General features: G+C 20.5%; 1 protein-coding gene across 1 annotated transcript; it reads left to right on the forward strand.

Annotated features, from left to right (window-relative positions):
- Positions 1-663: 663 nt before the first annotated feature.
- Positions 664-2,652, forward strand: Bm8300 (Uncharacterized protein; the record flags this gene model as incomplete). Its single annotated transcript, XM_043082457.1, has 3 exons — positions 664-677; positions 1,994-2,135; positions 2,404-2,652. 3 exons carry the CDS (start codon positions 664-666, stop codon positions 2,650-2,652), a joined length of 405 nt encoding a protein of 134 aa, XP_042938391.1.
- Positions 2,653-16,659: the final 14,007 nt, after the last annotated feature.

Below are 16,659 nucleotides of genomic sequence, written 5' to 3' on the forward strand. Positions count from 1 at the left end.
TTTTAGTAGTATGATTTTAGATAAGTTTGATTAATTTATCTATCATTGTTAGCAGCTAATTATCAATGATAAAAGAATATCAGTAACGCTTGTTATATAATTATATCAATATTATTGTTAAACAAAATTACTATCAGATAATTATGATCGTATTATTATTAAGGTTAATTGGCATAATTGTAATTATAACGATAATGCATTAATTTGTTAAGAATAACTACATCGTTATCACTTATCGCATTACTAATTATCACTTATCAATTGCTGCATAATTTTATCATCATCAAGAAATTTTGAATTTCCATTGTCATCATTTGTCACATACTATATCATCACTAAAATCATTACTAAAAATAATTATCATATTATTGTGATATGCTTATGATAATCATAACTATAAGGATAATTGTACTGGAATGAACAAATATTCAATCTAGATAATTCAATTTTGTCAACTAATTTTTTTATTAAAAGGTAATTATATCATTATCACATTCTAAATAGAATTATATCATTACTAAGTTAACCATATCATTATCAGGATAATCAGAGATAATCATTTCAGTATCATTGTCACATAACTGCAGCAATTCCATGGATAATCATATCATTATCATCATTATAACTATATTGTTATCATTTGCTGCTCAAAATTATGAATAAATGATAATGCCAAAGTAAACTTTCGAATTTTTAATTCAATAAATTTAATGCATTTTGCTGTTGTTTTACGTTCAAAGATAAAAGTACTTTAATTAAATTGAATTTAAGTAAAACAACGATATGTAAGTAAGGTACAAAATTTCAAAAGATTTCCACTGGAAGGTTTCTTTTTATTGTTTTTTTTTTTTTTTTTTGTGAAGATTTGTTTTTCTTGCATAGTTTCAACATAATTTTAATTTAATAATTAGAAAATTGCTTGAAGGAAAAAATTACAGCAACTGAATATAATGAAATTTTTAAAGTGAATCATTAATAACAGATAGAAATATTTAATAAAGTGATAAATTGAAAAGATTAATTATGAGAAATCATTTTAAAAGCTTCTGCCAGAATAATTTAATATTATGGCTTTTAAAATAACTTTTAATAAAGTTTAAGCTTTTAGATTTGCATTTGTTAAATACTTCGTACACCTCAGAAATCATACATTTCGGAAAACTTTTGCAAATCTTACTAATCACTAACTTTAATATTAATTTTTAATAGTACTTTTTTTTTTTAAGTCGATTGCAACTTCGAATACATTAGGGCAATATTTTTTGAAGCACAAATTACCATAAATTTTCGTACATCCAGTTATCAAGCTTATTAGACTAGCAAAGGCAAAAAAATTAGAACTAAAAATTAGATGAAAATTTTTTAGAATTTATTGTTAAATTGTTCGAACTAACTTACCACTACAAATGCCAATGTCAATTTGATCCAATTTTGGTTGACAAAAATTTGGCTGACGACAAGCACCAATTCCAGGGCCGCATGATTCACCCGTATCATGCAGACAAACAGTGCAACATTCACATGGATCATAGGCTAATTCGGTACAATTCAATAAATCAGGATTAGGACAAAATTTGGGACATTTATTAGAACACACTGTTGATAAGCTATCAAGGATGAATAAATCTTTATCAGTTATATGATAATCTGTTTCATTGTTATCAATTGTAGCAACTAATTGCAGTTGTGATAAAAATACAGTGCAAATAGTGAGAAATAGTTGAATGAGAATGATAAAATATTGAAATTGAAATTGATGCAATCGTGTTATATCCATAATTATCGCTGATAATATTATCAATCGTTTTATCGGTTTGCTATATGTTAAAAGCAATGAGTGAATGAATGAATGAATGAATGATTGGAAACCACCCAATGATGAGGATGATGAAATGATGGAATATATATTTAGAGCACAAACTATCATCAATCCCTAATGTTGCTTCAATGATGTTTGATGATGATGGCGATGACGATAATGACGATATGCTAGTGATGACGATGATGATGATGTTGATAATGATGATGGTGATGACGACAATGTTAGTGATGACGATGATGATGATGTTGGTAATGATGATGATGGTGACAATAATGATGATAATAATAATAATAATGATGGTGATGACAATAATGTTAGTAATGACGATGATAATGATAATAATAATAATAATGATGGTGGTGATAGTTATAATAGTGAGAAAGACGATGATGAAATTTGTGACATGATAATGACGATAATGCTAGTGATGAGGATGATAATGATGAAATGATGATAATGGTGATGTTGTCATCAAATAAAATGGCATAATACGGTTTAAGTGATATTCTGTAGTATATCAATATCCGAAGATCTCTCGCATCAGTTGTTAATAAGACCAAACCTGAATGTTGATGGTAAAGATTGATAATGATGGTGATAATGGTAACAATGAGAAAGGCAATGATGATAATGTAGATAGTGGTGGTGATAATGATGATGATGGTGATAATGATCGTGGTCATTTGAATATTCTCATAAGCACACAAATACATACGTACATTCATGCACATACACATTCACATACACGTGTGCACACGCACACACATTCACGTATACATACACAAGCATACGCACACAAGCGCACATATACGTTACGTATGCGCATATAAATATACACATTATACATACACATACATACACATGCACACATACATCTACACGCCTACACACATACACGTAAACGTACACAATAATAAAAATATTTGTCAATGATTCATTTTTTCCTACCGATTTTATAAATTTGTATGTATTGCAGCATTTTTTTTTAATATAATATAAAAATGAGGAGGAGGATGGAGAGAGAGAGAGAGAGAGAGAGAGAAATGAAGAAGGAGGGAAAAGGATGAAAAAGAGAGAAAGAGGAGGAAAATGTGGTAAAATAGAGTTTTTCTTAAATTTAAATTTCTTTTTTTTTTTTATTTTTAACTTTGATATTTCTTATTACAGTTGAATGTATTACTGTAATATAAACATTAAAAAGGAAGGGAAAATGGGTAATAATATAGATTTTTTTACTTAAATTTTAATTCTTAATATTTCTAATTTCTGTTATTAAACTTGTTGTGATAATATTACTATATTTCAAGATATGATAAAAATGATTATCAATCTTTTTCCTTCCAAAAATTTTTATATAGTTATGCAATACTTATTGTTGCTATTTGGTTTTTAATTAAAAATTTTTCTCAAAAAATTTTATTTAGTTATGTAAAAAATAAATTTAATTATTGTTGTTACCATTTACTTTTTAATTTAATATATAATTTTTTTTTTTTTTTTTTTGCTGCAGTGATTTTTTTCGAAAAAAAAAAAAAAAAAACGAAGCAGGAAATTTATGTAAAATTGATTTTTGCTTTTAAAAAAAAGTTAATTTTATATTAATTTTTAATTCTATTGTTGATTCTTTCTTTTCTCTTTTTTTTTTTTTTTAATTTGAAATTTTATAAACAAATTTACAACAGTTTTTTTTTTTTTTTTTTTTTCATTTTTAGCGATATTTGATGAATTTTTCACTTCCTTCAGACTACTCCATTTTAATTAATCAGCATTTCAGGGTGTTTTGCAAATGAATGAGCTGAGAATAGCAATTGTGCATTGGTTGTAACGCCTGATATTATTATTTGCTGATCGTAATAGTGATAATAATAGTGATAATATGAGTGTAACAATATGGTGGAACAATATATAGAATGAGATAAGAAAAAGAAATTTCAGTAATGCTCAGAATTTGTTAAATTTATAATAAAGTTTGTCTACGAAAAATTTCAAAATAACAATTTTAAATATGTCATTTGGATAATTTTCATTTTATCATGTCGGTAATATATAAAATTAAAAAAAAAATAAAAAAAAAATAAAAATGGGAAAAGAATGTTTACAAGAAAAATTGTAGCAAAATTTAATCAAAAGAGAAGGCAAAAGAAAAGTTATGCATCATTAATTAATCATAATTATTCAAAAATTCCTAATATTTTTTGATGAATAAGACGTGTTTTTCTTTTTTCTCCCCCTATTACTTCTTAATTATGCAATTTTTAGAGCAATTCAAAAGAAAAGGAAAAAAAAAAAATTGGGCAATATTTAAGAATCAGTTTAATCGAGAATAAAAAGAAAAAAAGAAACAATTTAAATGTTCAAAAATACTACAAAAGGAAGAAATTATTTCAAGTGTGCTGAAATGATGGAAATAGATGAAAAAGAAAATAAAACGAAGTAGAAGTAAATTTTCAAATTAAAATTCAAAAATAAATTTTATTTGGCAAAAAATTTTAATGATTGTTGGTAAAAATTGCTGCAACAAGTGCCATTAATATTGACAACGATTACTTACTTCGTCTCCTGCTGTGATTTTTCGAGTATGAAAAGTATCGCAAGATATGTTGAAAATAAATAAATAAAGAAAGAAAAGACCGCTTTTTTAAGAAGTCTCAAAAGAATTAATATAAAGAGAAATTTTTTTTTTTTTTGATAAATGATAAGAGATATCGGAGAAAAAGATTTGCTATCCTTTTTCCTTTCATCTTTTTACTACTTTTTTCCGCTCTCCTCTCTCTCTCTCTCTCTCTCCCTCCCTTTACCTCAAATATACCGAATTATAATTTCAGGATCTATGAAAAAAAGAGCTTTGTTTTTTTTATTTTTTTGCGATATTAGAATTATTAGAGAAAAAAAAAAACGGAAAAAAAACGGAAAAGAAGAACGGAAAATTTTTCTAGAATTGTTAGTATGTACAGAATGATATGAAATGAATGAATGATAAGAAAGTTTTATGGAAAATTTCAAAGAAAAATGAAAAATTAAAGCATTTGAGAGAATTTATGAAAAGAAAATGCAAAAATTTATTTAGGAAAAAATTTTAAAAGAAAGAAAAGGAAAAAAAAAAAATGATAAAAAGGTACAAAGGAGAAAAATTTTAATTGCATAAATTGTTAAATTATTTCAAAGAGATGCAAACCTTACAATAGTTTCGTTTTTTTTTTTTTTTTTTTCTTATTTTCTCTTTCTCTCTGTCATTTTCTCTTTCTCTTTCTCTCTTTGTTAATATTTAATATAATTGATAAATGCTCGCATTAATTAGTATAAATAAAACATTATAAAAGGTAACTGTGAAAAAGAAAAGAAAAAGCAGAGAGAAGCATACGAGAAAAAGAAAAAAAGCAAAGAGATATCATTAATTGAGTATTTAACTCGAATACTTTAGTAATTAAATGTAATGATAATGACTGATAAGTTACTATCACTATTGTTATCAATAATTTATTATTATAGAGAAATTTAAGAAAGTAAAAATTAAAACATAAAACAAATTTTTGCTTTTTTTTTTATGAAAAAAAAAAAATGAAAAAAATTTTTCGTTTTTGAAATTATCACAAAAAAGAAAAAAAAAAACAAAAGCAAAAGGACAGAATAATGTTAAGCAAAAAAGAGTGAGAAAAAGCTTAAAATTTGATATTCCGTTTATCAGAAAGAAAAGAAAGAGAAAGCTTAAAATCCGGTATCCGGTTACCGGAATATAATCTTTCATACCAATAATTTCCTTTATGTGTGTCTCACTATTTCTCACATGAATCATGCATATATAATCATTTCCTTATCACATTTTTTATGCTTTTATTGCTCTTTGTGATATTTTCTTACCGAAGAAACAAAAAATAAAAATGAATAAACTTAGTAATATTCGAATTTCATTTTAAACTCTGTAATTTTTTTACATTAAAATCTGTAATATTTAAATTTTACATTAAAATTTATATTAATTAAATTTCTTTTAATTCTCTTTTTAACTTTCCTATTTTATTCACCACTATTGCCTTTCAAAACTTTTATCAAATTTGTTTAAAAAAAAAAAAAATATGTCAAATTCACATTTTATTTTATTAAATGATAAAATGCGCGAAATTTCTGTACAATGCGCTAAAAGTGCAATTTAATTTATTTGCATATAAAAAAGATTTTTTTAAACTTAAATAATCATTTAAATTTATTCCTCTCATAAATGTCAGTAGTTTTTGCAGGTAATTGCTTACGTAAAATAAAATACACGTAAAATATACACGTAAGTGATAAATATTGATAGTTGCATATGTGTAATGAAGAAAAAAAAGATTTAATGATAAGTGATATACTTATTGAATTTATATTAGTAAGAATTTAATGATTAATAAGTTATATGAATGCATAAAAAAAGATTGTTATGTAAAGTAATTGATAAGCTTATAGCTTATCAATTTTTGGAAATTGTTAAATGATTAATGATAACAGATCTTTCTTTTCTTCAACTATATATATATTACGTAAATGATAAGTATAAACTAAATTATAAATAATTTCAACTGTTAAAAGAATATCATTCTTATATTTTCATTAATTTGCAGTACTGAAAAAAAACTTACTTATATGTTATCATTGCTTTATCAGTTATCACATTTGAACGATAACATTTTAAATACTTTCTGTCATTTATCAATACGATTTCTAAATGTAAAAAAATTTTAATAGAATTTAGAAATTATGAGAAATTGAACTTTTAAATAATATATTTTTCAATTTCAGCTAGGAGAAAAAAAAAAAACAACTTATGTTATTACTAACTGATAAATTAGTGTGATTAGATAATATTTGTTTCAGGAATATTTTAAAAATGAAAAAAAAAAAAATGTTGCTAAGATGTTATTTGCTAAGAGTATGAGCTTAACAGCTGCAGTGATAATAAGCTGATAAAAATCAATAAATAATGATAAATTTATTCATAGTTTCAGCAACAAAAAATATTGAAAAATTAATAGATATTTTCTTTTTTATTTGCAAATTAAAATGCTTTTTTTTTTTAATTTGTTATTTTTATTATTTAGCATAGTTTAATTTAGTACTTACTGTTTATCATAGAGAAAATGATATGATAAATGTGTAAAATATCACAAATACATTTATTATTATCATAAAATATTAATGAATACAGCGTGTAATTATTATCAAATTATTTCCAAAAAAAAAAAAAAAAAAACTTAAAATCATAATTGCATTTTAATTTTACACATATGGAAGAAAAATGAGTGATAACAAAGAAATGATATGATTATGATATTTTATCTGTGATATAATCAGTAAAATTTGTAATAAAATATTTTAGTAAAATATGAAAATAAAATTCTTTTATTCAAATACATAGTAATTCATTATGTAATAAATTATTAATATGAAATTGTATAATTAGTAAAAGCAAATGAAAATTTTAATATACAGAATTATTATATTTATAAATAATTAACAAATTAAAAGAAGAATTTTTAATTTTTAACAATTTAAATTTAAAAAAGAAAGAAAAATTCGTAATTTTTGCAGGGGAAAAAATTTTATACGTTTAAAATCTATTTGTTTATACATGAAAACATTTTGAATGCATAAATTTTAAAAGAATCAAAATTTTGAAAGTTTAAAAAAAAAAATTAATTATATTAAAATTACACTTTCTTCTGCTAATGATTTATTGTATTTAATTAATGTGAAATAATTATTTTAATAAGATTTTTGATAAAAAATTAAATATGCATTTTTATGAATAAACAAAACAATATGAATTAATTATAATTTGAATAAAAAACATTACGAATGTTACATTTTATGCTTTTATCAGTTCTCTTACTTTATTTACTTAATAAATTAAAAGTATCTAATAAATAATAATTGCATATTTTTTTAAAAATATTTTAGCTAAACTTTTTTTCTCTTTTTTTTACTATATTTTGTTGGAATATTTTTAGGTTATGATTCAAGGTAAAATGTTGAAAAATTAATTGAATTTATTGATCTTTTATTTTCTGTTTTTAAATTTTTTATTTCAAATAACAAAGAAAAAAATTCTTTTTACCAAAAATTTGAAAAAGTATTACATAAATAAAATGATAATTGTAAATAAAAATTCTAAGTTTTATGTTATTTTAGAAAAAATTTGTTAAATTTAAATAAAAAAGATGAAAAAATTTTTCTATTTTCACTTTCATTGATGAAATTTTCAAATAAAATTTATTTGAAATATTACAACAATTTTTTAATTTCTGTAATTTTTTTCTTTTTTTTTTAAAAAAAATCAAAGGTTTTGAGATCAGAGAGAGAGAGAGAGAGAGAGGGAAAGAGAGAGAAAAAAAGATTCATTAAAAATAAAATTGCAACCATAAAATGAGCAAATAAGCTCATTTTATGCAAATTTGGTTGCAAAAGTGTATCATTGAATTAAATTTATGCCATCATTTAGGCTCAGAAAAAAAGTGAAAAAAAAAAATTTTTTTTTTAAATCCAAAATGACATCAAATTATTCCAAATCAATTTGTATTAATCATTTTATGTAAATAAATAAATTTGAAAAATCAAAAATGAAAACGGATCACATCATTTCATTTTTTATTAAATGAAAAAAAAATAAAATAAAGTAAAACGAAAAAAAAAAAATGAAAGTTTTAGGAATAAAAATTTGCCATTTTCTTATTTAGAATTAAAAATGAAAAAAAATGAAATCATTGTTTTTTTTTTTTTTTTTCAAATTTGAATTACTCAAATATTTTAGTTAAAACGAAAACGTTTTTTTTTTTTTTTTCGAATCACTTACATGTTTTCTATTTATTTTAGGACAAAAAAAAAGTTTTATTACAATAAATTAGCAATTTTTACTTAATATATTTAATTAAACAATCAGAGTTATAGTTTTTTTTTTTTTACGAAAATTAAAAGTGAAAAAAAAAAAAAAATGTTTCAAACATTTCAATGTTTAATTTTATTATTCATTCATTGATTGTTGTTTATAAATTGATGTATAATTCATCAAAAAGTTTACGAATTGTTTGAGATAATTTATCAAACTTACACTACAAAATGTTCTCTTTCACAATTTTTTTTTTTTTGCACTTTTTCATCGTTTTTTTTTCTTACAACAATAAAACATAAATTTTCAAATCGAAAAATGATGAATTTTTTAAATTTTTTAAAAACAAAATAAATTATTACAATGTAAAAAAAGTTTAAACTTATTTGAAAAATATCAATGATGTAGGAAAATTGGGCAATAACTTTTGTTATTTAATAATTTGATAGTATTAGAAATAAAATTATATAATTATTAAATTATGAAAGTAAGTAACAGTGATATATATATTAAAGCTCAGTAAGTTCAACAATAAAAAAAAAAAATTAGTATTTTTTAATTATTATTATTATTACTTATAATATTTGCAATTAATTAATCATAAATTAGAAATGAAATATCTTAAAAATTTACATAAATTAAAAATGAAATATCTTAAAAATTTACATAAATTAAAAATGAAATATCTTAAAAATTTACATAAATTAAAAATGAAATATCTTAAAAATTTACATAAATTAAAAATGAAATATCTTAAAAATTTACATAAATTAAAAATGAAATATCTTAAAAATTTACATAAATTAAAAATGAAATATCTTAAAAATTTACTGTTATCGCAAAAAAAAAAAAAAAAAGAAAGAAAAAGCAGAAAAAAATTTGATGACTCAATGATTTTTTTTTTGTTTTTGTTTTTTTTTTTTTTTTTTTGCATTTAATTCGTTTTTAATGATAAAATATATACTTTTATTTTTTGTAAAATGTAAATTTTTCACATTCCAATCAGATAACAAATTTTGTTGGGAAGGCAAAAAAAAAAAAAACAGAAAGAAAGAAAAATATTTTTGTAAATAAAAAAAAAACTAAAAAACTAAAAAATTTAATGAAAAATCATCATTTAATCATTTTCTAAAAATATTCGCAACATTTTATATTTACAAAATTTTTTTCATTGATGAAAATATTTGTTTGAGAAATAATTTCCGTTCTTGTTTATTTATCTTTTTTTTTTTTTTTTTGAAAGGAAATTGAATACATAATTTGAAACGAATAAATGAAAAAAAAAACGAAAGATTGATTGGTAAATTTACCTGTATTTTTTTTTTTTTAATATGAAATTTGTGCATAAAAAAAAAATTTGAAATTGATTTAAATTATTATGACTAAATTTTTGATCGTAGTGAATTTTGATTAATTTTTTTTTTTTTTTTTTTTTGGTCAGAAAAATATTTGATTCAAAAGAATGACACAAATCAAATTTATTATTAATTATTCATCAAATATATTTAAGTGTGATTGTTAATGAGAAAAAAAAAAAAGAATTTTTTTGTGTAACAAAAAAATATTTCAAATATAAATGCTAAAATATCTATCAAAGTATTAAAATGATGATTGCACATAATGTACACAAATATTTTATAAAAAAATATTTCATAAAATTAAAATTTTAAGAGAAAATTTTTAAAATTGGCGCAATGATCTGTAAATTATAGCATTTAATATCATTGCAATAATATTTCCAAAAGATTTTCAAATAATTATTCAAGAAAACATTCATTAAAAAGTGTTTGAAAATTGATCAAGAAATATTAAAAAAGACATAAATACTGGAAAGAAGAACAAGAAAAAAAAAAAAAACCATTCAAATATATAACAAAAAATTATTTTAAAATTATTTAAATAAAATTTTTCAATGACAAAATTGTTATATATAATAAAATTCCAAAATATATTTTCTCAAAATGACGTGTTTATAACAAAAAATTGAATTGAAATTGAAGTTAAAAGCGAATAATTTTGTTTTTATAACTAATAATGAAACATTTCTTCTTTTTTTTTAATTTTTAACTTAACTTTTTTCTAAATTTCTTAACTTAATAAGTAACAATCACTTAAGGAAATTTATAGAAATGAAATAATTTCACACTAAATTGGTATCTTTTTTTTTAGGAAAAGAAATTTCAAAAGCAAAAAATTGTGTTTTTTTTAGTTGAATTTAAAAAATAGAAATTTTATGAGCTTCTAATTTCATTTATCGTCAATTCTGCTTTAAAAGTAATTTATGAATTTAAAAAAAAAAAGAAAAACGAGCAGTTAAGAAATCAAAGTGAAAATGATTTATGCAAATTGGTAGTAATAAATTGAAAATGAAACACACAAGAATCTATCATAAATTATTTTATAATTAAATTCAAATTTCTATTGTAAAATTATTTAATATGAGCGAACAAAAAAAAAAAAGAAATTAAAAAAAGATTAATTTATTATTCAAAAAATTTATTTATTATTATTCAGGAAAAAAAAGATTATTTATTATTCATTTTATAGCAAAATTAAATTATCAATGGGAAACAATAATTTTATTTTTGAAACAAAAAAAGAAAAGTTAAGGAGGAATTTTGAAATTGGAATATGCAAATATATTTCAACTCCTTACTATACAGAAATAAATTATAACTAAAAAAAAAGTTTTTTTTTTTTTGTGTGGGCAAAAAATCAAATTGTACAAAATTCTTTTTTTCAACTTTAAAAAATGTTTGAAAAAAAAAAAAACAAAAATGAAACATATTATTGTTTTAAAACTATAAATTTTGTATTGTTTTTATTGAGATAAAATCATCAAAATAGCATTTTTTCTTTTTTTTTTTTTTTTTTGAAAAATTTTACTTTCTTTTTTTTTCTTTTTCATTTATTTTACAAATGACGTATAAAATGAAATGTTTCTAAAGAAAAAAAAAGTGAAATTTTTTTTTGCTAAAATTATTGAAATGATTGATGCTTGAAACAGCTGACACTTTCGATTAAGCTCAAAGAATTTGCTAATCAGCTAATAAAGATCAGAAAGATAAAATTGATATGAAAATTATTTTAAATCGATTGATTAATTAATCATTTAATGAAAGAAAAAAAAAATTGATTTCATTCAATTTTGTTATCATTTATCAATAAATTTTTTTTTTTTTATTAAATTTACAACTTCTCACGAAATGATTTAATTTAGCAAAAAAGTGAGAAATCACTGTTTTCAATGCAGTAATCACTATTTATAACTAAAATAAATTTATACATTTGTGTATTTAATTAATTAAAACATTTTTGAAAAAAATGATAAGAAAGGCTATTTTTTTTTTCTATTAATATTAAAATTATTTTATATAAATGTTAGTGAAAAAAAAAAAAAAAAAAACGAAAAAACGAAAAAATAAATTTTTAATTTTGTTGTAATTTTAATAAAAAAAATTTTAAATAAAAGAAAATAGAATAAGAAAAAAAAAAAAAAAGATTCAATAAATGAATAATAAATGAAATTAACAAGAAAAGGAAATGAAATTGAAGTTAGGAATAAAGTTGAATTAGAAAGAAAAGTCTATCAGAAATAAAAAAAAAAAAAAAAAACGGAAGGAAGTTTTGTTAAAAGTTTTATATTTTCAATGGAATGTGTTGTTGTAATCCCCAACTGATAGATTTATCATAGATATTGGCTATCTTAAGAAACGATAGAAAAGAAAAAATATTATTTTAACATTTATCATTTTTACAAAAAAAAGAAAATGAAAAAATAAAAAAGAGTAAAGGAAAATTTGTTTTTTTTTTTTTCCTTTTTCTTCTTTTTGTTGCAAAATTTCAATCTTTTTTTTTTTTTTTTTTTACTGCAAAATTAGCTAATATAGAAATATGATTTAAAAAAAAAAAAAAAAAAAAAAAAGAAGAAATAAAATTAATGGATAAAATAATTTTATTTAAAAATTAATCAATAAAAATATTTTCATTTAAAAATTTTTTCAAAAAAAAAAAATTATATGATTAGTATTATTGAATTATAAATGTTAGCAATATATATATATATGAAATATTTTAAATTTTAGTGAATTTTACTAAGAGAAAAAAAAAGTTGAAAATTAATGGTAGTTTAAAAAAAAAAAAAAGTAACAAAATAAATGCTTATATTTGAAGCTTTTTTTTTTATGATGGAACAAAATTCTCGAATTAATCAAATCAAATAATTCATTAATCTGTTTGAAATTTTTTGTTTTTATGTATTAAACAAAAAGGCTAATCAATGATAAAAAATAGAACAAATTTTCATCAAAATTTAGTAATTTATTAATTCAAATGTAACTTTATTTTATCTTAATTTTGCATTTTTTTCATTTTTCAAAAAATTCGTTTCTTTTTTTTTTGCTTTTATTGTTTAGCAATAGTCGAACTTATTTCACTTTAAGACACATATTTGCATATTGTAAAGGTCAAAGTGATCTATTAAGATTTTTTTACAAATAAATATTTGCATTTATTTGATCGTTTTTCTCTTTCTGTTTTCAAATTATGTCTGAAAATAATGCGAGCATTAGTAGCTGTTATTACTATGCAAATATTTTTGAAATGACTTTCTTCTTTATTTCTCTCTCTCTCTCCCTCTTCTTCTTTCTTTGTTTCTTTTGTCTCTTTCTCTGTAAAACATTAATGTTCAATTGAAGAAAAATATGCAAATTAAAAAATAATTTTAGATATTTCACTTTAAATGACATTGTTAAATTGTAACATTAAAATTTTACATTAAAATCCTATTTGAATCAATCAAATAGCACAAAAAAAAAGTGAAGGACAAAGAGGGAGAGAAAAGAGAAGAAAGAAAAGAAATTCAACTTTTAAAGCTCAAAAAGATTGATAAAAAGATTTTTAGGATTTAAAGCTTAAAAGCATTTCATGGTGTTTCTTTTTTTTTTTTTTTCGATTAGTTTTCGACGATATCTTTTAAAATTCAAACATTTTCAAATATGCTACATCAGTTGTAAACAATGTGTCATACAAATTTTTAAATGCCTTTCAATAATTTTTGCAGGAAAAAAAAAATAAAATCCAAAATTTAATGCATAAAAAAGTGAATCAATCATAAAAATATAAAAACAAAAATCAAAATTTTATTTTACTTAAAATAAATGTTAGCTTTTTTTTTTACTACTATCGTCTTTTTTGCATTTAATTAAAATTCTAACTATTTAAAATGAAATATGCTAAAAAAAGAAAATTATGCAAAAATAAAACAAAATAAAAAATTTAAAAATGTATTTTAAAAAGAAAAGTTTTACCAAATTGAGGAACCAAAAAGGCGAATGAATGATATTAAAGACAATAAATGTTTATTTTCATTGCAAAGTATCACAAAATGATTAGAAAACGAATGAAAAAAAAAAAAAAAAATAACCAAAATGTTAATATCATTGTGCTTTAATGTCTTATGAAATATTTTTGAATTTGATTGAAATATTTCATTTTTAAAAAATTTCATTTTTTACAGTATATTTTGTTTTTGCTTGAATGTACAAATAATAATACAAATTCAATTACTTATACTAATTTTTTTCCTTGAAAATTTCTAATTACTTTTAAACAAATTCCAACTTTTTTTTCCAATAGTTTGAAAAATATTTTTGCAAAAATTTAAAAAATTTTTCCTTCCTTCCAAAAAATTAAAAAATTTCGATGCTTAGGAATTCCAATGGAATACTGCAATAGTTGTTAGCTTAAGAAACAAACAAAAAAAAAAAAGAACAAAATTTTCTTTTTAGGATTGCTAAAGCTAAATCATTTCAGTTTTTCTTTCATTCCAAAAATTTTTTAAATTAATTTTACTCATTTTTTTTACACCAACAAAAAAAAAGAAAATTCAAATTTAAAAAAAAAAAAAACGAAAATTAAATTTGTTAAAACCAAATAAACTTAATTTTGTTCATTTTATTTTTACGCTTAATGAAATTTTAAACACTTATAATACAAATTAATATAGCATAAAGAAAAAAAAAAGATTATTAACTAATTTAATTTAATTTAAAATTTATTTAATTAAAAATATAATAACATTGCTATTTATCTTATTTTGTTTTGTGTTTTTTTTGCTCTAATAATTAAACGATTTGTTAATTAAATTAATATGATAATCAATTATATTCGTACATTTTAGAAAATAAAATCAATAAGAAAAATGGAAAAGTTTTGAAAAATTTTTGGGATAGGAAAGGACAGAAGAAAAATAGCAAAATGTTGAAATGGTGAAAAAGTTTTTTTTTTTTTCATTTCATTTCTAAACAGTTGTTGATGTTTTTGAAAAGTACTGAATATATGTATGTGCGTGCATGCATGCGTGCCTGCATGCGTGCGTGCGTGTCCGTGTGTCCGTGTTCGTTTATTGGTTGTCTTTGAAGATGACTTGCTTTTTTTTTTTTCTTGAAAAAGAACGAATTTATAAGATTTGAAGTGTATAAGTTTAAAATTTTTGACGCAAAAGTATTTTTTTGTTAGACTAACACTTTTAGAATAGCAATATATATACTTGTTTACTTATTTATTTGTTTATTTATTTATGTTATCTATTGCATATTGTTAATTTATTATTAGAGTGAATGTTTCTAGTTATTGTAGTGATAATAATTGTTATCTTAAAATAATTGTATTTATCATTGCTGTAATTATTATCATTAGTTATCCAATTTTTCTCTTTTTTTATCACTATAATGATTATTATTATCACTAATTATCATATTTGTTATTGATGAAACAATTTTTTTATTCAATTACCTTAGTTATTATTAGTGTAATATTCTACTATTTTATTTATTATTGCTATAACAATTATTCTTTTTAATACTAGCATTATTTATTATTGTAACAAATATTTGAATATAAAAAAAAAGTTAAAAAATAGACAATTCAACATGAAATTTTTGTCTAAATTTATGATTTGATTTAAAATTTTCAGTTAAAATTGAGTAAGAAAAAATGAAATCAATGAGAAATCAATTATATTAAATTATTAATAACGTAAAAATTTATGAGAAAACATTTAATTGATAAAAGAAATGTTGAAATAACCATTAATTATAATTAACATAAATTCAAATTGAGAATTATCTAAACTCAAATTTTATAAATTCTTAGAGTTATTCAAATTATTTTACATCTGTACTATAAAATATGGATAGTCAAATTTAACAATATCAACTGATAATTTTTTATTAGATTTACTTAAAATGATACAATAGTAAATGAAGAAAAATTTAAATGAGAAACGCATACAATTATTAAAATTTTTAAATTGAAAAAAATCAAAACATTTCATATAATAGCTTTATTTGAAAAAAAAAAAAAAAGAACAAATATGAATATTGAAAAAAAGTTTAAAATCTTTTGTAATAAACTAAAAAAAGTAATTATTACTTTCTAATATTACCGTTTCTTTGAATGATTCGAACAACGATTTTGTGTAATGGTTGTAGCCAATTGCGCTTAAATTTCAGTTGTCTAACATTTTTTATATTAATGTCACAAATGATTTAATTTTAATCCGAAATGTTAACTTAAGCTTAAATTTAGGTGCAATGTACATTGAATCGGATTAATGAACGTCTTTAAAAAAAAAAAAAAAAAAGGGAAAATAAGGAAATTTTATCAGCTGTATGACAAACTTTGGTTTGATTTACTATCAATGTTATGCAATCCATTTAAAGAAAATGTGATCGTTCTTTTTTTTTCTTGTTGTAAACAGAAAAAATTTCACAAAAAAAAAAGGGAAAAGACATCGTTTAGTGTGATATGATATGATAATTTCAATAAGTTGTTTACATAAAATCATTCCTTTTTTTTTTTTTTTTTTTCTTTAGCACTATTTGATAATACTTCAGAATTAAATTATTTAATATAACAAGAATGAATGAATGCATGCTATATGAAATTGTTTATCAGTTTGAAAATAATTATAAAAGCT

This window comes from Brugia malayi (assembly GCF_000002995.4).
Source record: "Brugia malayi strain FR3 genome assembly, contig: Bm_v4_Chr4_scaffold_001, whole genome shotgun sequence".
Lineage (NCBI taxonomy): Eukaryota > Metazoa > Nematoda > Chromadorea > Rhabditida > Onchocercidae > Brugia > Brugia malayi.